Source organism: Oryzias latipes, chromosome 21 (genome assembly GCF_002234675.1).
Source record: "Oryzias latipes chromosome 21, ASM223467v1".
NCBI classification, from domain to species: Eukaryota; Metazoa; Chordata; class Actinopteri; order Beloniformes; family Adrianichthyidae; genus Oryzias; species Oryzias latipes.
Window position 1 is genome coordinate 5325085 of NC_019879.2, and position 27864 is coordinate 5352948.

General features: G+C 41.1%; 1 protein-coding gene across 1 annotated transcript; it reads left to right on the plus strand.

The window, feature by feature from the left end:
• The first annotated feature begins 598 nt into the window (after positions 1-598).
• On the plus strand, positions 599-27835 carry trappc10 (trafficking protein particle complex 10). Its single transcript, XM_004081543.4, has 23 exons — positions 599-776; positions 3445-3526; positions 7524-7659; positions 9866-10065; positions 10166-10361; positions 10540-10651; positions 10761-11008; positions 11095-11241; positions 13280-13394; positions 13795-13871; positions 14011-14102; positions 14683-14823; positions 15542-15651; positions 15885-16417; positions 16500-16641; positions 17395-17553; positions 17862-18091; positions 18275-18375; positions 21106-21229; positions 23574-23738; positions 25121-25301; positions 25666-25860; positions 26379-27835. Exons 1-23 carry the CDS (start codon positions 716-718, stop codon positions 26624-26626), a joined length of 3795 nt encoding a protein of 1264 aa, XP_004081591.1. The 5' UTR covers positions 599-715; the 3' UTR covers positions 26627-27835.
• The last annotated feature ends 29 nt before the right edge of the window (positions 27836-27864 follow it).

The window sequence follows — 27864 nt, forward strand, 5'->3', positions numbered from 1 at the left end:
ATTTTTACGGTTCTTTAAAAAAAATCGTAAAACCATCTTTTTGTTTTCTTTTATTTTCTTTCCTAAGTTTCCCCCTTAAATCCTAAACACGAAAAATGTATAAATATGTTTTATTTTTTCTCTCTCTCAGGATTTCGTTGATTGTTGCATTCCATTTGATTTTAGGTACTTTATTTATTTTTATTTTATCCCACAATGGGGAAATTCTATCTCTGCATTTATCTAAAACAATTTAAATTGAAGGTACAGTCAGTCAATGAAAAGTAGGGTTATTTTAAGTCAAACCCTTATAAATACAAATTTACTTGAATATAACAAAGAATTTATCTGGACAAAATAACTAAAAAATATGTATATATATATAAATATATATATATATATATATATATATATATATATATATATATATATATATATATATATATATATATATATATATATATATATATATATATATATATATATATATATATATATATATATATATATATATATATATATATATATATATATATATATATATATATATATATATATATTCACATCTCCCCGCTCACCCCATTACCCACATTTTTGGACCAGCCCTTTTTTTGACGCACGGCTTACGCACTTCCCGGAAGTGCAGCGGGGACACAGGCCGACTCAACACAACTGCACACATAAGCACTTACTAATAATAAAGTCTCGTTTTCATGGAGCTCTACCGCTAACACATATGGAGTGTCAAGAGGAAAGGCCAATCATCTATACCATGGAAAACAAGCCGATTGTAACATGTGAGTTTTTGCCTAAAGGGGACGTTTAGCCTTGTTTCTTTCATCTTGACAGTTGAGTTAGCTTGTTGGCTACACTGACTCGTTTAGCTCTTATAACGAAACTAGCTGCCCTCTCTCATGAAGCCGCTTGACGTTCCTTTCACAAATGCCAATTATGTTTTTTACTAAATCGTTTTTAAACTTACTTTTGTGTATGCTATTAGTCAGGATGATGAAAGCAGAATTATTATATCCCTCTAGCTTGTAGCTGAAATGATAACCAGGCCAAGCTAACGAGGTAACGTCACGGCTAGTTGTTCTTGTTGCTGCAGTTTTCGGGAGGATCATGTTATGATGTTCCTTGTTTTAGACTTGCTATTTTCACTGTTTTCACTATAAAACCTTTAGGTTATGTTTGGGGGCTGGGTCAGGTTACCATTCACAATTCCCTTGGTGTCTTCATTCCACTTATGATGATGGTGGAGGGCTATTTGGGGGCCAGTGGCATTTTTTTTCTACAGACACTGCTCCGTTTTTAGCATCTTGAGATGACCCTGTGCACCAGTTCACAGAATATTACCTACCTGGAGGACAGGCTGAGAAAATGAGTGTTTAGAGTCACAGACAACAGATCCAGTGGATTAAGTTGTTTTTGGACTCTTTATTCTAAGAAACAGAAGAAGCAATGTCATAGTAAATAACAAGTTTTAAGCAAGATAAAGCTATTTTGATTATAATTTTCCAGTAATATCCCCCGTTGTGTAAATAAGCATAATGATTAGCTTTACAAACAGCATATATTTATGTACCCATTGAATAACAAACAGCAGAAGCAAACAGATGCAAACTTAAACTTGAAGCTGCATGTAATTAATACCTTAAGCTGCTTCCGGTGTTTTCTTGTTTATCATCTATGGTTTTGTGTTTTTAATAAATGTGTACTGAGACTATCTTCAAAAAGAGTTACAAATGCATGAAACTTGAAGCATCCAGAACTCTTTCTCTGTCCTGTTAGAGCAGGACTGTGTTGTTGACTTACACGGATCACGCTGGTGTTTGCCTTGTGGGGCTGTAGTTGAGTATTGAAAGTTAAGTTTTGCTTAAACTAAAACTCCATCACTGCTGTTTACATTATTGCTTTAGAGTAAAGCACAAACATTTTTTCTTTTTAGATATTGTGTGTTGAGACGTTTAGTGGGTTGAGGGGTTTCAATTCCAGGCTAAACACTCCTTGTTTCTATGGGCAAAACTTTCGCCCTTTGACTACTTTGAATTGTACGATAGAATTAAGTCAGCTGGTGTTAAAAAAACAGTGTTTGTTTTTCTGTATGAATTGCCTGACTTGTGCTGTTCCAAGTGTCGTCAGTGCTTTGCAGCACTTAAGTGTTCATGTTTCGTCATTGCTGCTGCGCCTCCTCATGTGGTGTTATGAGTGTGATGATTAGATGGACGTTTGTTAAAATGAAAGCTCTCACTGTCTGAAAATGCAGAAATGTTTTTGTTTAGAAGACCAAAATAGTGGCTGTACTGCAACCATTTTTTTTGTTGGATAGTGTCGTGTCTGCACAGTTGACAATACATTAAAACGCCTTAATACTATTTTTAACAATGGATCTTTGAATTATATACTCAAATAGTTGCACTGATTTTAAAAGGGCCTTATTTAAGTGGAACCTAGAATAATAAGTGCTTTGAAAGAACTGTGTTTTAAAAAACTGACTTTGTCATTTCAGCTTTATAGTCCCAGCATGAAACTCCAACAGCATTGCAGCTACAGACACAAAATCTTCCACAATGATTTCATTTAAAAGCCATTTTTTCAATCATACAGTTAGTAATCTAGGCAGAAAAGACCAAGATATGAAATTTAATTTGATAGGTAAAATTGTAATACGTTGAGATTTTACTTGAAACGTTTTAGTGATCCAGCTCTCGTTCTTTTATTTTAAAATTCACCCTGACCGTTATTTATTTCCTTCACCATTGACCATAAGTGAGAACTGGACTGAGTGACCCCTCCCTCCTCGCGTTGCAGGACGTACTCGTTGCCAAAATCCCATAGATTTCTATTGTGAAATAAACAGCTATTACTCAGATATGTTTGTCAGAACAACCGTTCTTTCCCTACTAGCTTTTTTAATGTATTTGCGAATCCTAATTTGTTTCATGGTATTTCTGTGGTGCAAGTTATTCATGTTATCAACTGACCAATCAGATGCCTCAATAAAAATATGTGGTTCCTACTGGCCCCAACGTTCAAAACGTTTGACAGTTTTTGTGTAGCCCGCCTTCAAGTGGTAGGCGTGCGGACTTCCATTGAGCTCACTCCTGATTGATGTGTGGTTGCCATAGAAACATTGAATCAGGCCGACTCGCACCAATCACTGGTTACTCATCATTTCTGGCTCCAACCCGTCGACGCTCGTATCGCGACAAGATGGCAACTGAATTGACTTCATTTGGTTTGAACCAGAAGTAAACCATTTTCTATGGCATCACGCTCACTCGGTCCAGTTTTCATATACAGTCAATGGATGAAGTCTTTACTTTGTTTTGGAAGTGAGGTTTATTTTGAAGCACAAGTTTGTTAGAGTAAACTCAAAGGCGGTTTTTTTTTTTTTAGCAATGCTGGTTTTTGACCCAGTTCTTAATGTAACAACACGTCTTGCCTCCCTTTGTCTGATTGCAGGTGCAGGAGATCACAACTTGTTCACATCTCTTTATACATCATTGGCTCAACAACTTCCCAGGGAGCCAATGGAGTGGAGGAGGTGAGCTCTGCATTTTTCTTTCATGACAAAATAGCCGACAATGCGAGGACATTTTCATCAAGAACTGCTTCGATTTTTGAGTGATAAGAAAGACAGCCTTGCTACAGACTTAAGGGAGATAAATGTGGGTAAACGCAGCTTAAAGCAATGTATTTAAAAAAATAAAGAATGTTTGGGTTTCATAAATGATTACAGAAAGAGGAAGTGTTGGATCCATCTAGGAAGAGGCATTCTTTTTTGAGTTTGAAGCTTTGAGACTTTTAAATCTTCAGTTTTTTAGTTAGGCTTTTTTTTCCCTATGTTATTACTCTGAAATCTCCCAGATCCACTATTTGCTAGAGACAGAAGCAGGACATGTAGAAATGGATTATGTTCGTGGCGCTTCAGCAGATTGTTACTGTTGAGAAAATATACCTTCATTATAGAAACGCCCTGAGTGTCCTTGTAGCTTACAATGTCGTGTTCTTCAGATCGAGCCTGGCACACTGTGATCACATGATGCTCCAGTTATGCCTCATGTGCCAACTGTTCCTTTACTTTAAGATTATGGTTCATACAGATCACTAAAATCTTCGAACCTGTTACATTAGAGAGGAGATTTAGTGTCAGTGTCCTGTTATTAGGTTGTTAAATAAAAGTTCCATATTGAAGATTAGCATACTTAGGTTTACTATTGTTCTATAGTTTCTACAAACATAATAAATAAAATCTATTTAGTTATTTTATAGCAAACAAAGTGAGAATTTCAGTTAGAGCCAAAAGAATGAAAATACTCTCGACAGAAAAAGCTTTTGCAAAATGAATGTTGGCATGAAGAAATGAAGCTAAAATAAACAGCATGGCATAAATTATTTCATATTATTTAAAAGAAGTTTGTGAAAGCTCAAAATTTGCAATATTTCGTTACCAACAAACAACAAATGTTCCTAAAAAAGCAAAAGAGCATCAGAATTTAAAAATGCCGGATGGCTTTTTAGCTTAAAAACACAAGTTGACTTATATGGAAGCGATTATGTAGCATAAATAAAAAGCAAAGTCAAAACCAGAAATGCTTTTTCATTTTCAAAATGAAGCTGCATTTTTTGACTCAAAAATATAATGAAAAAGCAATCCACCAAAATGCTTTTTCATTTCCTTCCTCAACACAGCTTATTCTGTCACTTAATTAAAATTAAAATGAAAATGGTATTTGACATTTCATTTTCAAGACGTTCCATGGTAAATGTGTAGCATAATTCATTTAGAAATGTCTAATTTGACCATCAAAATGGATTAATAGAAATGCTTTTTAATTTTCAAAATGAAGCTGCATTTTTTGACTCAAAATTAAAAAGAAAAAGCAATATTTCAAAATGCTTTTTCATTTCCTTCCTCAATACAGCTTATTCTGTCACTTAATTAAAATGATAAATAAAATGGTATTTGACATTTCATTTTCAAGACGTTCCATGGTAAATGTGTACCAAAATTCATTTAGAAATGTCTAATTTGACAATTAAAATGGATTAACAGAAATGCTTTTTAATTTTCAAAATGTAGCTGCATTTTTTGACTCAAAATTAAAAAGAAAAAGCAATACTTCAAAATGCTTTTTCATTTTATACTTAAAACCGCTTATTCTGTGTCATAATTCAAACGAAAATGCAAAGAGGGGATTGCATTTGCATTTTAACATCCACCCCGCGCAAGTTGTCACAATATTCAATTCGAAAAAGCATTAGCAGAGGGGAGGCGGGGCGATGACGTCACTGCTTTCTCCGTGTGTCCGGCTGCTGACTGACGCACACACACGCACCAGGAGCAGACTGTGTTAGCGGCAGAGACGAGGGTTTTGTGATGGTTGTGAACTTCTGATGAGTTTCCACAGCTTCTCAGGACTAAGTAGCTGCATGTCCGCCTTCTGCGGTCCTCCTCCCGACGCACCGCGGACAAGCTTTGTTCTGCGGACCGCCAGCTGCCTTCGCACAGCGGAGCGCGAAGCTCCCGACGATCGCTGAAGGAGGAAATGCTGCTACGATCTGAGAAACCATCATATGAATTTGTGTTTCCAGTGGTGTCCAGAACAAAATAAAGACTGATTCCCACATATTTACACCTTGATCTGCAGCTTCGCGGTGAATTTGCTGTTTGATTTATTAAGATCCAGGAATCCAGGTTTGAGCTGGCCAGGTCCAGCGGTTTTTGAACAGGACCCGCTTTTACGTAATCTTAATGTGAAAAATGCAGCAGAATGTTCCTTCAGCTCCCTCGCGAATCAGAAGCTGTGAATCGTAAGCCAACTTTAGCGTCGTCTGACCGCACAGATTTAAAAACATATGATGGAGCAGAGCAGGCCGTAAAATATTAGCATAACTGTAATAAAAGCACATTATGAAGATAGTCTCCTGCAGCTTTGCGCTGAGTGAGTGTTTTTGGTCCAACCAGCAACGTTTAGCATCTAGAAATCTGCTGTCTGATGATGGAGCTCCAGCTGTCATCAAACAGTAAATTCACCGCGAAGCTGCAGATCAAGGTGTAAATATCTGTGAATTACATCAGTCTTTATTTTGTTCTGGACACCACTGGAAACACAAATTCATATGATGGTTTCTCAGATCGTAGCAGCATTTCCTCCTTCAGCGATCGTCGGGAGCTTCGCGCTCCGCTGTGCGAAGGCAGCTGGCGGTCCGCAGAACAAAGCTTGTCCGCGGTGCGTCGGGAGGAGGACCGCAGAAGGCGGACATGCAGCTACTTAGTCCTGAGAAGCTGTGGAAACTCATCAGAAGTTCACAACCATCACAAAACCCTCGTCTCTGCCGCTAACACAGTCTGCTCCTGGTGCGTGTGTGTGCGTCAGTCAGCAGCCGGACACACGGAGAAAGCAGTGACGTCATCGCCCCGCCTCCCCTCTGCTAATGCTTTTTCGAATTGAATATTGTGACAACTTGCGCGGGGTGGATGTTAAAATGCAAATGCAATCCCCTCTTTGCATTTTCGTTTGAATTATGACACAGAATAAGCGGTTTTAAGTATAAAATGAAAAAGCATTTTGAAGTATTGCTTTTTCTTTTTAATTTTGAGTCAAAAAATGCAGCTACATTTTGAAAATTAAAAAGCATTTCTGTTAATCCATTTTAATTGTCAAATTAGACATTTCTAAATGAATTTTGGTACACATTTACCATGGAACGTCTTGAAAATGAAATGTCAAATACCATTTTATTTATCATTTTAATTAAGTGACAGAATAAGCTGTATTGAGGAAGGAAATGAAAAAGCATTTTGAAATATTGCTTTTTCTTTTTAATTTTGAGTTAAAAAATGCAGCTTCATTTTGAAAATTAAAAAGCATTTCTATTAATCCATTTTGATGGTCAAATTAGACATTTCTAAATGAATTATGCTACACGTTTACCATGGAACGTCTTGAAAATGAAATGTCAAATACCATTTTCATTTTAATTTTAATTAAGTGACAGAATAAGCTGTGTTGAGGAAGGAAATGAAAAAGCATTTTGGTGGATTGCTTTTTCATTATATTTTTGAGTCAAAAAATGCAGCTTCATTTTGAAAATGAAAAAGCATTTCTGGTTTTGACTTTGCTTTTTATTTATGCTACATAATCGCTTCCATAGACTTATAGTGCATCTTTTATAATGTGTTTAAGACAGAAATAACCATTTTGTTTGTTTGAAAATGTTTTTAAGGTTGTTAAGTTGGCAGATTAAATTTTTTTTTTCTTATTGATGCTATAAAAAGTTAACAAAAATTACTGCTATCAAACTGACTGAGGGGAGTAAATGTTGTCAAAGGGAAGGTTTAGTATTTTCTAATGTTTTCAGAGAATCTTTACTGAGGAACAGTGTTGTTCAAAATCTACATAAAAAAACAAACCAAAATGTAGTCTTTTGAAGTTCTGGAGAGCCCTTATAACCCAGCTTTCTTGATGACGGGCCTCATTTGACACGAGTCCTAGTGAATACTGAAACTGCGGCTGTGAACTTGTCTTTGTGTGCAGGACTTACGGCCGTGCACCAAAAATGATTCACCTCGAGGCTAATTTTGTCCAATTTAAAGAGGAGCTGCTCCCAAAGGATGGCAACAAGGCTCTTCTCACCTTTCCCTTTCTCCACATCTACTGGACCGACTGCTGTGTGAGTAAAACACACACCAACACACACAGAGTTTACTCGCTGTCATTTTGGAAAATGTTTCAGATACTTTAGGAGGAATGCTAGAAGGCTAGTAAAGGTTTTATGATGAAAAGTTTGTACTTTTTGTGTTGGCTCAAACGGTTTGACATTGATGGCAGAAATGCATAGACCGCTCCTGATGCAGTTAATATTATATGTATTTATAAAATGTCCAAAAACGTTTTGTAAAATCAACAATTCAGAGGAATTATGTTTGAATGGTTGCTATTTAAACACCATCATTTATACCTTTATTTTCCTATATTTACGTAACATTCTTAATTTCATATTCATTCCAGTTTTGTTATTCTAATTGTCTGCTCTATTTAAAAGAGAATTGTTTTTTCAGAACTTCAGAACTTTTTGCAATAAACTGAACTTCAGTCCGTTATTTTTTCATCTATAAAAAAACTTGATGCCTTTACTTTGAAAATGTGAACCTTCGTCGACACTTTGACAGTAATGGATGCTGGTTGTTTAGTTTATTTATACGCCTAAAATCCAAGTGTATATTTTTTTTGCAATGCAACTACATTTAGAAATATCGCATCTGAACAAACTTGTACGTTACAAATATTTGTACTCGCTTTTTCATTTTGTGAATATCCGAGTATTCAGATACTCACTACGGCTCTAGTTTTTTAGAAGCGGAAACTGTATTCCATTATCAGGATTGTGTCAGCTCGTCTCCATTATCACTGGAAGGGAACTGGTTCACTCTGTGTTTTCCAAATGTCACAGATCCAGACAGAAGTTTATAAGGATTTATTCAAGGGTTCGGGTGGATACTCTGTTCTGATTGGCTGCTGGGTGTGAATTGAGTAAGGGTTAATGGCCGCCGACGTTATCAGAAATTAACGAACGCCGTGGAAGCCTGAATGCGGCGGACGGTTCACTTCGCGGAAGGCTTCTGTGGCCTGTGTCAATTTCTGAAAATGTACACTTCATCCCTGACAGAGTGATGAAGACCTTCCAGCATTAATATAAAGGGTAAACAGGGCATTATTTTAGTGTCCACCATTCTGTGGACGTACTTCTCATGGGAATAACGGTGAAGAAAATCAGCGCAAAGCAGGAACTCACTGCTGCTGACTGTGCAGCAGGTCCGCTTGAGGAAGTTCTGTCATCAGCTCGGACTGCATGAGAACTGCTGTGTTGCGGTAATGAACCTGTGCTGTTGTTGGCTTGGACCCTCCAGGACTTTTAGAGTAGCTCTTTGACTCTCTAAAAAAAAAAAAGTGTAAAATTCATCTCATTCCTGTTCTGATTTCTCATTGAAAGTCCAAGCAGCATTTAGGTTCTTGTCTGAGCGACTGCAGTGTCCTCAGTCACAGTTCAGTCAGGTGAGACTCGCCAGATTTGATCATTTAAACTAATTGCAAAAAGTGTTAGTTTAGGGCAAACATGCTTTTGGTCAAACGCAATTCTTTTAAAAAAACACAAAATGGCTACTAAACATTGAATATCCACCACAATTCACTACAATAAGGATGTTTGGCTCAAAGCTCAGAGTCCAGCTCCAAACCCTTTTCTTGTCCAGTTTTCTTACTCTCTTGAGTCTTATATAACAAGTGACTCATGCTGACGTCCACCTCTGCTTTTTCCAGCTAAATTAGAACAAATGCTCACAACAAGCATCAGTCAGTAACGCCAGTGACATCAGTATCTTATCGTAGAGCAGGTTTTCTTAATGGGGAAGTGTACAGTTGTTGGTGAGCTGTTGTTGTTTCCTTGTTCTTCAGCAATCCTGTGATTATCCACAACAGACGTGCCGCTTACAGGAAAAGCCATACACCTCAGTGGTTAACAGTTTCATGTCAGCTAGTTAATCCCATCTGGATCTGATGGGACTGCTTGTTGATGTCTGTGTCCACAGTTTAAGGTGTTTGTCAGCTATGCTAGTGTTTTGCAGTTGTTCTCTTCTTTGTGTGATCTCACATCAGCCCATAATGTTGAGATCAGGGCTCTAAAGAGGTCACACCATCTGTTGCCAGACTTTTTGCCCTTCTTATGGCTGAAAATAGCTCTGAAGTCTGGTCCCGTTTGGGGTCGCAGGTCAGCTCAGGTGCCTCCTTGGCCATATTGTGTAATGCAGCGTCAGGTTGTTTTTTTTTAATGCGTGGAAAATAAAGTTAATTTTAGAAGCAGAAAATGTGGCATTCTGCAGGACACAGAGGCCTATAAGAGCTCGGTAAAGGAGGACATGCTGCGCTGGCACAACAGCCTGAGGACCCACGGGTCAGCAGACTGGGTCATCATCGTCGTCGAGTCCAATGACACCAAGAAGAAGAACAAAACCAACATCCTTCCTCGGTCTTCCATTGTGGACAAGATCCGCAGTGACTTCTGTAACAAGCAGAATGACAGGTCAGAAGACGGAGCTTTATGAACGTGATGCCTCTGGGTGAGACGGGGGCGGCTCCAGCAGTTATTTTAAACAATGCAACGTTTCTGCCCTGTGATCCAGGTGTGTGGTGCTGTCTGACCCTCTGAAGGACTCTTCCCGGTCACAGGAATCCTGGAACTCTTTGCTGCTGAAATTGCGAACCCTCCTCCTCATGTCCTTCACGAAGAACTTGGGCCGCTTTGAAGACGACATGCGCACGCTCCGAGAGAAACGCACCCAGCCTGGCTGGAGCTTCTGCGAATACTTCATGGTCCAGGTAACAAGAAGAAATACAGACCACCTAAGGTTGAAGTAGGAATCACCACCTGTTTGGAAAAAATACACCTACTGTTAAACCTACTGCATTTTTATGTAAGCACAAAAACGTGGTGTCATGTGACTCTTGGGTATTCTGTGTTGTCCCGCTCACACTCTTTTTGTGAATGATTGTGTAGGAGGAGCTGGCCTTTGTGTTTGAGATGCTGCAGCAGTTTGAGGACGCTTTGGTCCAGTACGATGAACTAGATGCTCTTTTTACTCAGTATGTTCTTAACTTTGGAGCAGGAGGTACGTCAACGCAACCTGATTGTTGATTTCATCATATTTCTACTTACATTACGATAAGGAAGCCTTCGAGTTCCTGCAATTTCTCCCATGTCTTTGGTTTTGTTCATAGATACAGCCAACTGGCTCGGCTCATTCTGCGCTCCAGTCCGTAACTGGAGTGGTTTGCTTCTCCGTCGGCCCATCGACATGGAAAAGAGGGATAGTATTCAACATGAAGAAGCCAGCCTGTTAGATCTGAGAAGCTACCTGTTCTCCCGTCAGTGCACTTTACTCATCTTCCTCCAGAGACCCTGGGAAGTCACACAGAGAGCCTTAGAGCTTCTCCACAACTGTGTGCAGGAGTTACGTCTGTTGGAGGTGGGCAGGGTCAAAGCACGTTTTATTTCTCGTGTTGTGTTGTGCCGTCCCGCTCCTCCTAAAGAGCTTTTGTTCCCGTCGGTCAGGTGTCCGTCGTGGATGGGGCTCTGGACTGCTGGGTGTTCCTCAGCTGTTTGGAGGTTCTCCACAGGATTGAGGGCTGCTGCGATCAGGCTCAGTTAGCTGCAAACTCCTCTCATACTGTCGGCCTTTGGGCCTACGCTACAGATAAGGTAAAAACACCCTATGACAAATCTGTCATAGGCAGAGATCCTGCAAGCCTCCAATCAATAAATAAAACATTCATAAATCATAAGTCGAACAAATGAGCTTCCAAACATTTGGAGCGTTATCAATAAACATTCAGCTAACCAGTTCAACTAACTTTTATCGCCCTTCACTTGTTGCACTTTATGCTCACTTTGACTTTAATCTCTTAAATTTACGAGATTCTTTCTTTCTTTTTTTTCTTCTCGTAGATTTACGAGTTTAAACTCTGTCGTAGATTTGAAAATTGATTTTCCGTATTTTCCCGACCATAGGGTTATAGGGTGCAGTCTCAGTTATGGGGGATTTTTCAGTATTTGACATATACAATAGGGCGCGGGCGCGTTAACACATACCGGTAAAACACGCATGCTAGTGTTGTACCTTTCCTGCGATGACGACTGTGGTCGGAAGACACAGGGGACATCCTTTCCAGGGCCGAAGGCGGATCTTCCTTCAGGGTTCACTTCCTCATTGGGACCCTCAGAGCCTCCAGAACAGGTTAATAAAAGAACCAGTCTCTGTTTTTTTGGAGGAAACCTATTTTTTTTATTCTTCGTAACTGAGTAACACAAATGGAATGCGCGCTCACACACTCGCGCTGAGCGCTTTGCCCCTCTCCCTCCGGCACACGCCGGATTCAGTACACACACACACATATTCTACAACACTTGTGTGTTTAAAAAAGAGCGGGAGCAAAACTGAGTTGGTTGGGATTTATTTTTCATTTTTTCAGGGTTAATTTCTATCAAACACGGCAGTTCCCTTTCCTCATCGTCAGAATCCATCTTGTTGCCTCCTCATAAATGATAACGGCTTTTCTGCACTTCGAAAGCAGTGCAAGCAGACACGTTTGCCCAAGCTTCTACAATCCATTCACAAACTCACCCAGCGCTGCCTCCCACAACAATAAAAGACAACTTTTCCTGCCCCGTTGTGCGTATCCTACCGCACTGCTCCCGTTCTTCTCAACATTGTGACTCACCGGGATCTCAAAATTGAGCGGCACCCTCATCCATGTTAGTGATTTGACTGGTCTGGATGTGTTTGTCAGCGATCTTTTTACTGCAGTATGAGTGGAACATGAACAGCTTTTCATTGTAATCCGCTGGAAGTCACTGCGGCACCGTAATCCTCGCCCAGATGGAAAAGTGATGGCGTTTCAAGCGAAAGTGAAAGCGTTATTGCCCTCAGTGGAATGGTGACTGCAGAGAAGCTTCTCCAAACTGATCTCTAATCATTAATCCATCACTCGAGTCATCTTTTTTCCGCAGAAACTCAGGGTCTTCTTGACCGTTGGAGTTCGTTTTCCAGCTTCCTCCACTTGCGAACTTTGGATTCATTCATCTTGAAATCCCTGCAGCTGCTCCCATGTTCCTCCGCGGAGCTGATAGCTTGCAGTTAAAATATGTCTCCTACGCCCTACAACAACATATTAGGCGCACCACCTCATGAAGCGCCCCCTACTGTTTGGAGAAAATTTAAGACTTTTAAGTGCGCCTTATAGTCGTAAATATACGGTAATTTATTTATTTCAATCATTAATTGTAGTCAATATATTAAAAAAATATGTATCAAACTCATTACAGAAATGATGAAAAGCATAGATAAAAAACAAAAAAAACAAAGACTCACTTAAGTCACATTTGCTTAATTAAATACAGTGATCATTAACTAAAGTCAAGTAGATCTTGATTTATTGCATTTTAGGGTTTTACATAGTTTTTGTAATACCGTTCTTTTCAAGTAACAATCAAGAGCTTATTAATGATTATCTTCAGAAAACATTCATTCATGATTTCAGTAAACAGTCATGTGAATCCCACACCATGTAACAGATGGGTAATACTAATGATTATATTCAGAATACTAGATAGCATTGCTACACATTGCAGATCAAGTAACAATTTGAGTGCTAATTAATTATCCTCAGAAAGAATTCTTACATTCTATAAAATGTGCAAGATTTGTGTTTATTCTTTCTCTGTGACCTCTCATGTGCAGCTTAAGAGTCTGGGGGAACTCTGTGGTCTGGTATCAGAGAAGGGACCCACATCTGAGGACCTGAACAAGACTGTTGATCTGCTCGCAGGTTTAGGAGACGAGAGGCCTGAGACTGGTCAGTTATCAAACACTACCCAGTTTTAAGTCCCTTTGATTGACACTTAAAAGTAGTTTTGGGGCTCTAATCCATAGAATAAAAAATCTCCTTCGAAAACTAACAGAAAAACTTTTTTATCCCTGTTTCTTTTTGCTACCTAGTTTTTGTGACACGTCTCGCATCAGCAGCTCTTTTCAGCTGATGTTGTCCTTTAGCAGTTCAGCTGATTCAGTACAGACCGTCTGCTGTTTTACCTTTTTGTTATTTATCCACTTTGTTCAACCTTTTCATTCTTTCAAAACAGATCTCACATTTTAAAGTCGTAAAGTAGTACAGTTTTTTTCACAGCTGAAGATGAGCTGAAATTGTCATAAAAAAATACAAAAAAAAGATCATTCTTTCTTTTTCCACTCCACAGTGAACAGCTTACAGAGCCCATACAAAAAGTTGAAGGAAGCTCTGTCGTCTGTGGAAGCTTTTGAAAGGCATTATCTTGTAAGTCTGTCAAACTCAAGCGACTCAGTATTACATTTCACTCCAACTGAGTAATTTCTGATGATATGTAAGGAGATTTTTTAAACACCTTTCTTCCTTAACCCCCCTCGTCCCTCATTGGCCCGCTTGTCTGCATCAGGAACTCTCTCATGCCGCGATGGAAATGTATCGGGCCATTGGCCGCGTGAGGTCGGCCAGACTGGTGGGGAAAAGTTTGGCTGAGTTCCACATGTAAGGATTATCAAGAACGGAGGATCAACAGCATTTACAAATTCAATCTGGGACTTGTTTTAGGTTGCTAGCAGAAGGGTGTCCTAGAGTGTGGAAACATTTCATTATAGTTCCAATTCCTACGTTGGTGTTTGTTCCGATTAGGGTGATGCTATTTTAAGTGGAGTTCTGGATTTAGTGGTACGTTACAATTTAGCGACATGTGAAGAGGTTCAATTGAAATAGTTTTCTGCTGTGCTTTTATTGATTCTTACTGTAAATATAAATAAAAAATTCAATTCTATTTCAATATTTTTAAACGGGTCATAAAACCTTTTTTTATTTTCTAAAAAAAATATATATATATTGCTGCCTTTTGAAGTTACAACAAAATTACATTGACTGTGGTAGTTCAATATTATTTTTAGGCTACATATATATTTAAAGCAGACTTTTATTTAGGTAAATTAATCAAAATGTATTTAATAAATCTGGAGAGAAAAAAGCAATGTAAACCTTTCTTTGGGTTTGCCTGTTTTTTTTTTTCTTTCCAAATTGGCAGAGTGTGAAAATGGGTGTAACGTGTCTGTCTCTTAAACAGGAGAAAAGGGGACCCCAAGAAAGCCGAAACGTTTCTTCAGGAGGCTTTGAAGTCCTACCTGTCAGAGGGGTGGAGCCTCCCAGTGACTCACACCAGGAGACAGATCGCTGAATGTCAGAAACTGCTGGACAGAAAGGAGGAGTATCCTTTAAGTCACTTCCAGGAGCCTGAAGTCATCTACGGTGCATGTCGGTTGTTATTGTGCCAGGATTGGAGCTATAGATAAACATTGACTTGATAAAACCAACAACAGACCGAACAAATGAACCAGGCAGTAAAAACCAAGACAGATCAAAATCTGTGAAGGCTGGTAAACTCATGGAAGAGTAAAGTTTAGGGAATTCCTGTTCTTAAAGATCCACTCTGATGAAAATTGTGTTTTTGGTATTTTTAACTTGTCGTTGTAGCATTTTTGTCATGTTGGAGGACATGAATAAAGGAAATTAAGCTTAGAATTGCATTTCTGACTATTTCTCCCCTCGGGGAGGTGATGGAGGTGATGTTGCTCCATGTAAAGTCCTGCCGTTCTGCAGAAACTATGTCCCACCAAAAAAAAACAAAAAAAACAACACAGGTTTTTGATTTTGGCAAAAAATGGTACAATATTAATAAAAGAGCACTGGGAATGCTTTTAAAATGGATCAAAGTGGGTCTTTAAAACGGCTTTATTATAAGAGTATGGAACCCATTTTCTAAATGTCTATGGTTCCAATCCCCGAAGATTAAAGTGAGACTCTACTGTAAATAAACCTATCCAAGTTTAACGTAAACAGTAGTAAATTCTGCCATTTGGAGGACAAACCGATTCTTCTCGTGTTTTTCTCAGAAAGGTTGTGTTTTTCTTAAAAATCTGCTGCAGCTACTTGCAAACCAGTGCCTTGTTGGCTGGTGATTCGAATCTAAGCACTGAAGAGAGAACGCACTTTTGCCAGGAAATCCTAAACTTCGCAGGAAAGCCTGGAAATCCTTGTAAGTAATCGAATCTGTTGCTGAAATATTTCATGTCCACTCTATTCCATCACATTTCTTCAAGTGTCGCATCCTGACTCAAAGGAGAACGGTGTGCATTTATTCAAAAAGGGGAATCTGCATCACAGCAAAATCTTTTCTGCAGAAACCTGGAATAAGAAAAATAAAAGGTTTTTATTGATGGGTTTGATTTGCTCTCAGTGTGTGATTTTCACTTTTTTCTTGTTTTCCAGCTCACAAAGCCACTCTCAGTATGAGCGTTTTTGCTCAGCTCACGCAGCTCCAGTTTCACCCCGCATGTGCGTCGGTGCACTCCGGGGCGGCCCTGAAGGTGGAGCTCACTCTGAGATGCATGATGCCTATTTCAGTTCACATACAGCAACTTGCTGCTAGCATCCACTTTGATGTGGATCACGGAGGGACTCACGGGAGGACCAAGAGAGCCCAGAGACGGACCAACCTTGGGGTAATCGAGTTTAAGATGGGGGATTCTTTAGCGGGCCTTCCCTGCTCCGCGGCGCCGGGCCCCTCGTTAGAGCTGGACGAGGTTCAGGACAGGAGTCCTTCAGACAATTCTCTCAACTCCACAGGAGTGGTCTGTAAAAACACCCACCTGCTCCTGCACCACCATGAGGGCACTTCCCTTCCTGACACGCTGAACTGTGTCAGCCCTCCAACTGTTACAATGAAGGAAGGAGCGCAGATGCTGAAGGTGCAGGACGTCACCCTGGCGCCTGGAAATAACAGCATCGTTTTCACAGCACCCGTAAGAAACGCACCAGTTTTTCTTTGGAAAGGTGTCCCTTCACACCCACTGGCTCAGTCATTGTTGTTTTGATTTTCTCCAGAGCGGACAAGCAGGCACGTACACGCTGCGGCAGCTGTGTGCCACCGTTGGCGAGGTGCAGTTCGTCTTGTCCCATATCTACCCATCGGTCCGCTATGAAGTGTATTCTCAGGAGCCCCAGCTCACCGTGGAGCCGCTCTCAGGTCAGCAGGAGAAACCAGCATCAAACCGTTCAATGAAAAATAAAGTCTTTCAAAATATATTGAAGCAGGTTTTACTTAACTTCTTCCAGATTGATTTGATTTGTTGGTTTATTTCAAGCATTAAAAATAATGAAATAATGCAAAAAAAAAGGTCAAAGATTTATGTTAATGCAGCAAATTGAACCCATTGTGTGCAGGGAACACCACATGAAGGAGGTTAACTGACAAGGTCCACAGCCAATCAGGACACAGAACACAGTGCGCTACACGAAAAAAATAGAAAAGAAAAACTGCATAGAAAAAAGTCTGGAAATAAAGACGATACCGCAAAAAGTGAAACGCGATATCTGCTAAAGCAGTAAAGTGTATGTACTTTAGAGTTTGTTTGTTTTTTCCTATGTGAGAGTTCAACATTAAAGACCCCGTCGGAGCTCTGGGCAGCTACTGGACGTCCCGCGTCCCATATGTAACCCGGGGGGAAAAAAACGTTTGAAGTCGTCAGATTCAAACACTGGAACTGTTTTCCTTTGCTTTAGTTCAAATCCAAATCACAAAACTGTCGTTTTAAAGAAAATAATCTAAAATGAAAAGCTTTACAGGTGAAGTCTTGTTTATTTGTGACCATTTACAAGTATTTTATTATTATGATATGGAAAGCACTTTGGTTCCTCAAAGGTGCTCTATCAGTTTGATTGATGGATGTTCTTCTGTGGGCTGAGAGGCTGCAGCTCATTGGCTTGTGTGTGTTTTCAGAGCCTCTCCTGGCCGGTCTGCCTCAGATGGTGAAGTTCACTCTGCTGACAGGTCACTACACTGTGAAAAAGGGGGACGCTCTGCAGCTCAGCAACGCAGAGACCCTGCCCATCCTGCCCTCCACCAGCTGCACGGCCCGCATCAGCAGCCCCACTGCTGGTCAGTGACTGCATGTATTCATCTGCAGAGTTAGATTAAGTTTGTGCATTTGTTTCATCTTATCTGAAGGTCAAAGATTGAGTTCCGATCCTTCTTTTAACACGACTGACATCTGTACGCCAACGTCAACATAAAGATCCATGTTTGGTATTTGTGTGTGTCTAAATCTGATAAAAGTCCAGTTCATTTCATTTAAATGAATACTTTAATGTGCAGATGATGACACTTGATGAACAGATAATTCATTCCTGAAAAAACTGACCTCAGGGGCCATAAATGACTCTATTCTTTTCCCATCATGCATTTAGAGTTGGTTAGCGAAAGCACTCTGTCCATTCAGTCATCTGAGAAGGTGACCAGCATCAGCCTACCTCCAACCCCTCCGTACCACGTTCTGGAGTTCCAGCTGGAAGTGGTGTGCGTCATCCCGTCCGGGTCGGAACGCCCCGCGAACGAGAGGCTGACGAACGGGGAGGTCCGCCATCGACCACGCAGCTACAGCCATCCAGACACGCCCATGACTGCCATCGACCAGAGGGTGAGACGTGTCGCCTCGGGTGTTTTTGCTGCTCATGCGGTCGGAGATCATGCAGCCTTTGGCAACCACTCAACATAAACACCACAGATGCGTTTTTGTCCGCCTATTTCAAAATGAAAGGGTGCCTAGCTCTTTTGTGACAGTAAATCTCTCTGACAGTGAAGTCTTGATGCTTTTCTGCAGATGTCCATCGACTGTCCGTGGTCCATCTACTCCACACTACTAGCTCTCACCTTCTACATCCCCTTCAAGACCAAACACTCGCTGCTTTCTGCTGGTAACAGGTGAGCCTCCATCGCGCTTGACGGGTCCCTTCTCACAACAGCTATTTTATGAAACACACACTCCGATTATCATTTGATCTATTATATAAGCGTTCCCGGTGGTCTTTTTATGATGATCATGGCCTTTTTAGACAAAGTCAAAAAACCTGGGACATAGTTTCTGCAGAGCGGCAGTAGTTCATTAGAAATTCACTTCTAAGTTGAGGGTAGAAGTGTTTGAGCGGAGCAACCCCGCCCCCTCTCCCCGCCACTTATCTGTTTACATGCTCTTTGACTAGTTTACAGCGCCTCACACCCCCAACCTAACATTACCGCTGCAAAAAAAAAAAAGGGCGAGGAATATCGGAGCTATCCAGCCATACAGTTTTGATCCAGATTCCAGCTCAGACGAGGAAAGCAAAGACGTACATGGATCCATTTGTCTGCATGTGTATGCATCAGAATGGAGCGGAGTAGGGAGCATGTTTTCTACATCACAACATTTTTTCATCTGCTTCTGAGCTTAATTTTTTTAATACATGTCCTCCATCATTAGAAAAAAAGCCACAGGAACATGTTAAAAACATCAGAAAGACAATTTTCATTGGATTGAGTCTTTAACCTTGTTAGTTTTGTCATTTTGTTGTCCTTCTGTAATTACCCTGACCCGAGAGCTGCCGAAGAAAAATTCCAATGTACTTGTCTTACATAGATAGATGACTTTATTAATCCCACAGTGGGGAAATTTCATTTCTGTAGCAGCAACACGACATTCAGAAATAATCTATATAATATAACATCAATAAAGGACATCACAAATGACATTTATATTAGATCATTAAAAATATTACTAAAATTGTTATGAAAAATTATTGTCCAAAATGAGCTTCTTATTAAATAAAGAAAGAAATATTAAATAAATACAGCTGCAAAAGTGTAAAAAACATGCGGTCTGCAATACATGTAAACTGTAAAAAAAACATTAAATTTTTTTATTTTATTAAATTTGAATTTTTTTTTTTCAAAATACAGAAATAACTAATGAAGTTCACACCAAAAACAAAAACAAACAACTGTTCAGGAACAAAAAACAATTTAAAAAACAATTTAAAATTGAACAACAACAACTACAACAAAAGTAAATGAATCAATGACTAAACAGAAAAACGCCCCTGGGACCGTGGAGTGTCACTTTGACATGGTGTTGTACAGTCTGATGGCTGTGGGGAGGAATGACCTGCAGTAGCGCTCCTTCTTACACTGAGGGTGCAACAGTCCTGTGCTGAAGGAGCTGGTCAGCGCCTCTACAGTTTGGTGTAGGGCAGGGGTCGGGAACCTTTTTGGCCAAGAGAGCCATAAACGCCACATATTTTGAAATGTAATTTTGAAAGAGCCATACAATAATGTAGTGTCCCTTCCCCACACTGAGGCACGGAGACTTAACCTCTTTTAAAGTTCTTTATTCCGATTACTGCAGACCGCAACAAACGCCGTTCAATTCATTCAGCAACTCCTGAATCTCTCCCGCCGACACGAGAGCGCTTCTCTCAACTTTATATTCCCCTGCTACCGCTGCAGCCCTCCCATTTCCCTTATTCGGCCCATAGCTGAACCCCATTGGTCCAAACTACCTAACAACAGGCTGAGCGACAGAACTGAGAGCCAATCAGATCTCTGCTTGACGCGTTCAATGAACTCCAGAACTTTTAACGCGGCCCAACAGCCAAGTTAAACTCAGTCCGCGACAATTTGTTTAAAACTAAATATACAAATGAATGTGTGCATTTGATTTAATTTCAACATTTTTAAAGTACAATAAGTCTGTGGATTCTTTTTTAATAACATTGTTATTCTGTTGCTAATAAATGATGAGTATTTCTCGTGGTAGTTTTGCTGATGGTCTAGTCTGGTTGATACAAGTGGTGAGTTTCTGCTTCGTTCAGGCGTTGAGACTTTAAACGTGATCGTAGGTCTGACTGTTCTGTAGATGTGACAAAGACTGCTCACATGCAGACGGGGAGCCAAACACACACTCACACGCCACAGTGAGTGACAGGCAGCGGGTTTTACGTTTTTACAATCCCTGCGCGATTCACCTGCAGCCTGTCCCCACAACCCCTCACCCCCACCCTCTGCTTTCTCCCTCACACATCCCGTCCCCGCATCTGCGCGCTCTTTCTCAGAGACGGGAGCGCGCAGTTTTAGGTACGTCAATTCACAGGTTTCCAGCTGGTACAAACTCTGTGAAATAATAGATAATAGTAACTGATAGCGCTGGCGCAGATTTCTCTCTCTAAGCACCGCTACTACTGCGTGCCTCTGGCATCGCATCGCGCCCGAGAAGGACTGGTCTAATGAAAAAAAAAACTATAATTAAAGATTTGTCTGCGAGCCACATGTGACCATCAAAAGAGCCATATATGGCTCGCGAGCCATAGGTTCCCGACCCCTGGTGTAGGGGGTGGGAGGGGTTATCCATGATGGATGTCAGCTTAGCTAACATCCTCCTGTCCGCCGCCTTCTCGATGGACTCAAGTGTGCAGCCCAGGACAGAGCCGGCCTTCCTAACCAGTTTGTTAAGCCTCTTCAAGTACTTACATGTATTTACATGTATTTACATGTGTAAATGGAAATAAACCCCTTAAACCTTAACCGAGCAATTAGCTTTTGTCCATATAACAAACATCCAGTAATAAAAGCTAAGTCTAACCTCTCCGATTATCTCTGACCTGTCCTTTTCTGTCCACTCAGGAAGTACATCCAGGTGTGTGTGCAGAATGTGTCAGATGTGAACTTCACACTGGCAGAGGTGAAGCTGACGGAAAAGCAGCACGCATCGCTGGAGCTACAGTCCCTTAACACTAAAACGCATCAGGTGAGGGTTAAAAAAAAAAAAACGTCAATAATTTCACACTTAACTTGCAGATAGTTGGACTAAATGTCAAAAATGTTATTCATCCCTTTCCTCTATAGACAATTCTGCCTAATGGGCTAACTTTAGTTTCAGAAATGAATCGGTGCTGCTTTTCTGACCCAAAAAAAAAAAAACCTGTCACCTTAAGGAGTTTTTTTCAGTTAAAACTAATCTATAATATTTTATTAGAGTAAACCAAATGTGTTTGTAAGCCTTCATATGTCCCTGATTTTCATTAAACGTCAGTGTCACTATTATTTAAGATCAACTGTTGGGGTAAATTGTAACAGGAACTGTACTATTAGGTATGGTCGTTTAAAATGGGGATTTATTTTTGTTTAGAGCCAACAACGTAGTTCTGTTAATCTAACATGAATAATTCTGAATATTTTTTTTATTTTTATAGACTTATAAAAACAGTTGATGTACAGGACTTGATTTTTCTCTTTTAGTTGTACAAACCACATTTATACTGATGGTCCAAATAAATCCTAGAACCTATCTAGTGCAGGATAGTCTGGTGGATTGTGTTGGAGTGGACTGAAAATGATAAAATGTTTTTTATGTTGCACTTTTTAGGGTGTACAAACAAATCTAACACTTATAGAAAATTGCCTTTTTGGGGCTCACATTCCCCAAAATGAGAGCCAATCAAGGGCTACGTTCACACTGCAGGCTGAAATGAGCCAATTCTGATTTTTTTGCCCCTATGCGACCTGTATCTGATCTTTTCATGATAGTCTGAACGACACAGATCCGATCTTTTCAAATGCGACCCAGGCCACTTGGGTATGTGGTCCTGAAGCCAATACGTATCCGATCTTTTGAAATGCGACCTCCGTCTGAACGGCCAGGCCACATGTACGTACGTACCGACCCGTACGTCATTGATACGCTTCAAACGTCATAATTCTGCGTTGAAGTAGGCGGGAGCGAGAACATAAACATGAACCATGGCAGACGATGCTGCTGAGACCAGTCAGTGAAAGGGAAGCGAGCTCACCGATTGCATTCATATTTGGGGTGACGGCTCTATTCAGGCCAAACTCCAGGGCTCTTATCGCAACCGGGCGATTTAAAAAAATATTTCCAGCGAATTGGCCGAGCGTGGTGTTGAACCTTCCCATCGATGCCTTTTTTTCCTTTCCGACCGTGGTCAGAAGCGCGGGGGACCGAAGGCGGATCCTCCTTCGGGGTTCACTTCCCCGTTCGGACACCTAGATTCTCCAGAGCGGGTTAATAAAGAGTCAATGGCAGTTCTGCTGGGGAGAGCCTTCTTTTATTACCGTTCTCCTTCCTCCTTAACACACAACATGAATGCGCGCCCCCACTGCCCCTCTCATTCCCTCCTGCGCTGCACGCGCTCTTCTCCTCTCTCTTACACACACGCGCGCGGCCCCAGCACATACTCATCCCCATTCCACAACAGTGGGTCCAGACGATCCCGGCTCCAATGTCTTCTTAAAATGAGAAGATTGTAATTGTGCTGGCTCCTTAGTGAAAATAAATGGAATAATGCAAAAAGAGCTCCGCTTTGACAACACTGTTGTTGACATCCATTGTTAATGTTGGCTACTTCCACAAACAATGAGTGACGTTGTTCACCGTTGAGTACTCTTTTGCAATTCTGGGTCACACGGGAGATCACAAAAGTTTGCATTTAATTGGAAATTTGAACGGCCTTGCAAAAAAAATCGAATTTTTTCAAAAAATCAGAATTGAGCATTAAGCCCTGCTGTGTGAACGTAGTGTAGAAAGCAGGAGGAAGTAGAAAATCCGGATCGTACTCAGTGATATTATTTTGTATCTTATATTAATGGTATTTTCCATCTTCCTGTTTATAGATACTTCCTAAAAAAGACTTTTTGTTCTTTCTTTTTACTATTTAAATTACACGGAGCTCACATTCCGTCTCTTTGGTGCATTGCACAAACCAGCTGCATTCAAACTGTCGTAAACTAAACCAGAATTTACTTTTAGGCTAACGGCCTCCCCTTTTTTCATGGAGACCAGAGTTTGCCTGATGAGTTTTCACACCTGTCCAAACAAATAAAGCAGCTTCATCTGGAAAACAAAGCTTTATCAGAACAGCTGAAGCTGTCCTCCCACAGTAGAGTCCACACAGACGCGCATACAGAGGGGAATTTAAAGTATCAGACCCTAATCTTTCTCTTGGCTTCAATGTTACAAAGTGGATGTAAAAATGTTTAGACCACAAATTAGAGAGGAATTTTAGTTTTTTGTCATTCATGGACATGAACATGAAAGCCTGTGTGAGTTCTCATTGCTGTGTTTGTCTGCGCAGCTCCTGTGCAGTAAACACAGCCTGTTCTGCTTGTGGGAGGTGAGATGGAAGGATGAACTCCCCTCCTGCATGAAGTGTGTTTTCTCCGCCAGCTTCTCCCCGCTCAGCCAGGACACCTCTGCCTTCAAACCTTTCCACTACCAGTTCCAGCTGGAGAGAGTCACTGTGAGTCACTTCTATCCATTTTTCTGTCCAAACAATAGTCAGAGGTGAAGCTAAAACTATGGATCAATTAATCAGGTTTTTGGGCCCGATCCGATTCAGTCCTTTGAGCTTGAGTATCTGCTAATACCGACTTCCGTTCTGATACTTTTGTTACACATTAAAAAAAAACAGCAGATCCCGGTTGTCCACGATGTTTATTTTATTGACCTTCATTTACCATTTAATGCTTAAACAGAGCACTTCTGTGAACAATCAAGCAAAAAGGCAACTACCAACTAGAAAAAAATAGTTAACTATTAACTAGTAAAAAGAGGACAAGTAGGCATGTGAGAACATTTGGTATCTTCAGAAAATTTTTGATCTTATGGGATTCATATTTCCTAGAACATTTTTTGTTAAAAATCGTTGCTGCATGAATATGATGATGATGTGTATTCATGACTAGCTCATATTAGTATGAGCATTTATTCGCTTAAGATGTTTTTGAGACGTAATGGATTTCACATAATGGATCACTTTTTCCCAGACTTTGCACTTTGTTGTCAGTCCCTTGGCAGGCGTCTCACTGCCCTCTATGTGTCTGCTGGCAGCACAGAGACCCCCCCCCCCCCCCCATCGTTTTTCTTTTAAAATGCCTTTGTGGGTAGTTGTTTGAGTTATGACAAAATGCAAAAGACATCTGCTATCAGTTTATTCATCTTCTAAACCGCTTGGTCCCTTTCGGAGGTCACGCGGCTGCCGGAGCCTATCCTGGCCACTTGCGGCTGTCTGTCCCAGGACCACATTCACACCTAGGGACAATTTAGTTTAACCGATTAACCTATGAAGCATGTTTTTGGACGGTGGAAGGAAGCCGGAGTCCCCGGAGAAAACTCACGCATGCACGGGGAGAACATGCAAACTCCACTAAGAAAGGTCCCCCATTGGTGTTCTGGTTCAGCTCCCCCAGCCGGGACTTGAACCACTGTGCCACCGTGCAGCCCGCTATCAGTATAAACGTCCATTTAAAGAGTTATTGAACCCGGGAGTCGGAATCTATGCAAATCTCGCTAACTTTACTGAAGTGTTCTTGTGAGCTTCCTGCTCAACCTGCTGCCGTATTCTGCTGCGCTTTAAAACAATAAAATGATGTGATCTGTTCATGATATGCAGACTTCTACTAGAATATTTATCTATAAGCTTTAAATATACAACATTAATCAAAAAAAGATCAAACAAATATCCGATCTCTGAATGGGATACAACATCCGATTTGATGGTGTCTGAAACGACGTGATCGGGCCCAGGACGTCCCCAGCTAAAGTATTGATGTTTTCCTGAATAAATTGTGAAGGCAAAGAGTTTCCGTGTCGCTGTTCATGACTCCCCTGTGCTGCTGTCAGACATTGTACAGTGTTAAAGCGGAGATCTCCCCCCCTGCTGGGGAGCAGCACTGCCGCTCCGGTCTCCTCTGTGGACTGGAGGTGTGCATAACCCGACTGACCGAGCCTGCAGAGGGGGAGATAGCTGAGGAGAGCAAAACTGACCCGGACGGCCTCAAAGTCACCAAACTTATGTATGAAGGTAGGTTATCAGCGCTTGCTTTTACAATATTTGATTTCTGAGAAAAAATGCAAAACGTGTAAATGTTTTAACCCTTTTTTGAGGTCAGTGTTACTGGTTAAAACTTCATAATAAGCCGCTAACTGTTGTTATTAAACGGACTGAAATGTGGTCGTTCTCTTGTTTTTACTGTGTTGCCTGGCATATGATTAGTGCTCTTTGTTTTTCTTTCTTATAGTTTGAAAGGAGAAAAAAAATCAATTCTAAAACAGAATAACGTACAAATACTGTTGTAGAGTTAGATGTGGGGGGGTCATTCTTTTTAAATAGCAAGTTTGTTGATAGGAGACCAGACCAGTTCATGAGATCTTTGTCTCGAACGCAGTGGCGGACAGCAACAGTAACTGGGCCGTGTGTGGGAAGAGTTCAGGAATGGTGTTGATGCCAATGAAGGTCAACGCAACGCACAAGGTCCACATCGAGGTGATGCCTCTGTTCGCCGGACACCTCCCCTTCCCCAAGATCAAAGTCCTGAGATACCTGCCTCACACTGCTGCCCTGGCCATCCAGCCAGACCCAGGTACAAAGAACCACTCAGGGCTGTGTTTACATTCTTTTGACTACCGTAACTTTTTCACCACATACGCAATGATCGGAACTCCAGTGGATTCTGAAGCGCAGGAAAGCAGCCTTGCACTGATTTGAAACACTTCACTTTCGTAAAGTTTTGGCCACTAAAAAAACAAACAAACGATGGAAGAGTTACAGTATATCAAAGGGCGAGTGTTATGTAGGGGTTGCTAACAACATCATTGGTGTTAAAAACCTTCACATGCCATGAGTGTTTAGACCAAGGGTGCCCAAATCCTGGCCAAAAGGGCCGGGGTCCTCCATGTTTTCCAACTAACCTGCCATTGAAGCTCCTTACTGGCTGAACCCACCTGATCCAGGTACGGCAGGGTTTCTGAAAAACCAGCAGGAGGCCGGCGATCGATGCCCGGATTTGTGCACCTCTGGTTTAGACGAAGAGAACTCCAGGAAAAGTTGTCAGACTCATCTCAAAAAGCGCTCAGTCGGTTGTGTCTTGCCCACCAACAGACAGCTGTGTGGAGAACGACAGCTTGTCCTTGCTGGACAAAACGCTGGACGACCAGGGGGACACGGCGAGCATCCGCAGTCGCGGTAGCGTCCATTCCGTCGGCAGTGGAGACCAGCAGCAGAGGGGAGTGGCCATGCCTCGCCTGGAGGCCTTCAGCCCCGGGCAGGTGTTCAACCACAGCCACACCCAGCAGGTCCTGGTGCTGCCCGCCACAGATGACCACATCATGGAGGTGAACGCCACATGACACCTGAAGATGCATCATCCACAGCCTTGTAGGACTTAACCCAGCCTCTGGATGAACTCTGGAGAGCTCTGAGGATCACTCTGGTCTATGGCAAACGGCGCTGCGGGGCGCCGCTTTGGACTCCCAATCAAGCGTGAACCGTTCACATCTTACAGACTGGACAGTGAAGAGCTGAATACAACTGCTGACAAGTTCAAATAAAAGATTTTCTTTGCCATACTTGTACATAGCTCATTGAATGGATTTATAGATATAAATATAAATATATATATATATAAAAAAACTGATTCATCAGATCTGCTCATGTTGTGCTATTTGGAAGGAAAAAAAACCCCACTCCTGATTGTCCCACAATTCACCAAAGCCCTGGAGATCCAGAACTTTGGTTGTGAGTGTGACGAGCGGAAAGTGCTGTCCGTGCCTCACCAGTGGATTTCAAACTGGAGCCTAGATTTCAAGCATGCATCCGTGCACTAAAGAAAGACCCCTCAAACACACACACACAAATGTGACGCACAAGTTAGCAGTCCGTGCTCCGTAACTGTCAATGAAAAGCAGCAATAGATACTGTTGGACTCCACGGTCATCCTGTAAGATGAAGGGAAAATCAATAGGAACGTTTATTCTGAGCGACAGTTCTCAAACTGGAGTTAAAACTTTAACATTTATGCCGAAATTATCCACAGCAATCAAATGACAAGCTAGCGCGATTATCTCTGTTAAAAAAAAAAGAAAATGTTCTACAAGAAGAGATAAGGAATCCCAACAAAGTCTATTTTTGTCTTGGTTTTTGCAAACTCTACTATAAACCCAGAGTTCTAACCAGAGGCTCCAGTTGTGTATCTGTGTGTGCGTTCTTCTGTTTCATTTTCTAGGACATCAGGTGAAACGTTCACTGACGGATCAGCCAGCGTCTTTTGGTCATTCGTATCAGTACTGTGTGTTCATATCTTGTTGGCACGCCAAAAACTCTGTCCCAGCTATGCACACATACCGTCAGTGTTGACTAAATGATGGGAGGAATTCTGGGATGTGTCTGTTGATGCACTGGTGGGGTGAATGTCTGCTTTTTTTCCCCCCCTGCCCCCCTTCCCACCCCAGAAACCAAAACCTCTACTCGTCTTTGACCACTGTACATATTAATCTGTAAATAGTCATTAAAATCGTCTTTAATTGCCAACTATATTAAAAGAAAAAATGAAATCAATGCAATTTGACTGAATGTACTGTGTTTACTG

Coding starts and splice junctions, on each gene's coding strand:
- trappc10 (XM_004081543.4), top strand. CDS start 716: ATGGAGTGTCAAGAGGAAAGGCCAATCATCTATACCATGGAAAACAAG. Junction 11,009..11,094: donor AGGAGTTACGTCTGTTGGAG/GTGGGCAGGGTC, acceptor CCCGTCGGTCAG/GTGTCCGTCGTGGATGGGGC. Junction 14,103..14,682: donor AGTTTGGCTGAGTTCCACAT/GTAAGGATTATC, acceptor TCTCTTAAACAG/GAGAAAAGGGGACCCCAAGA.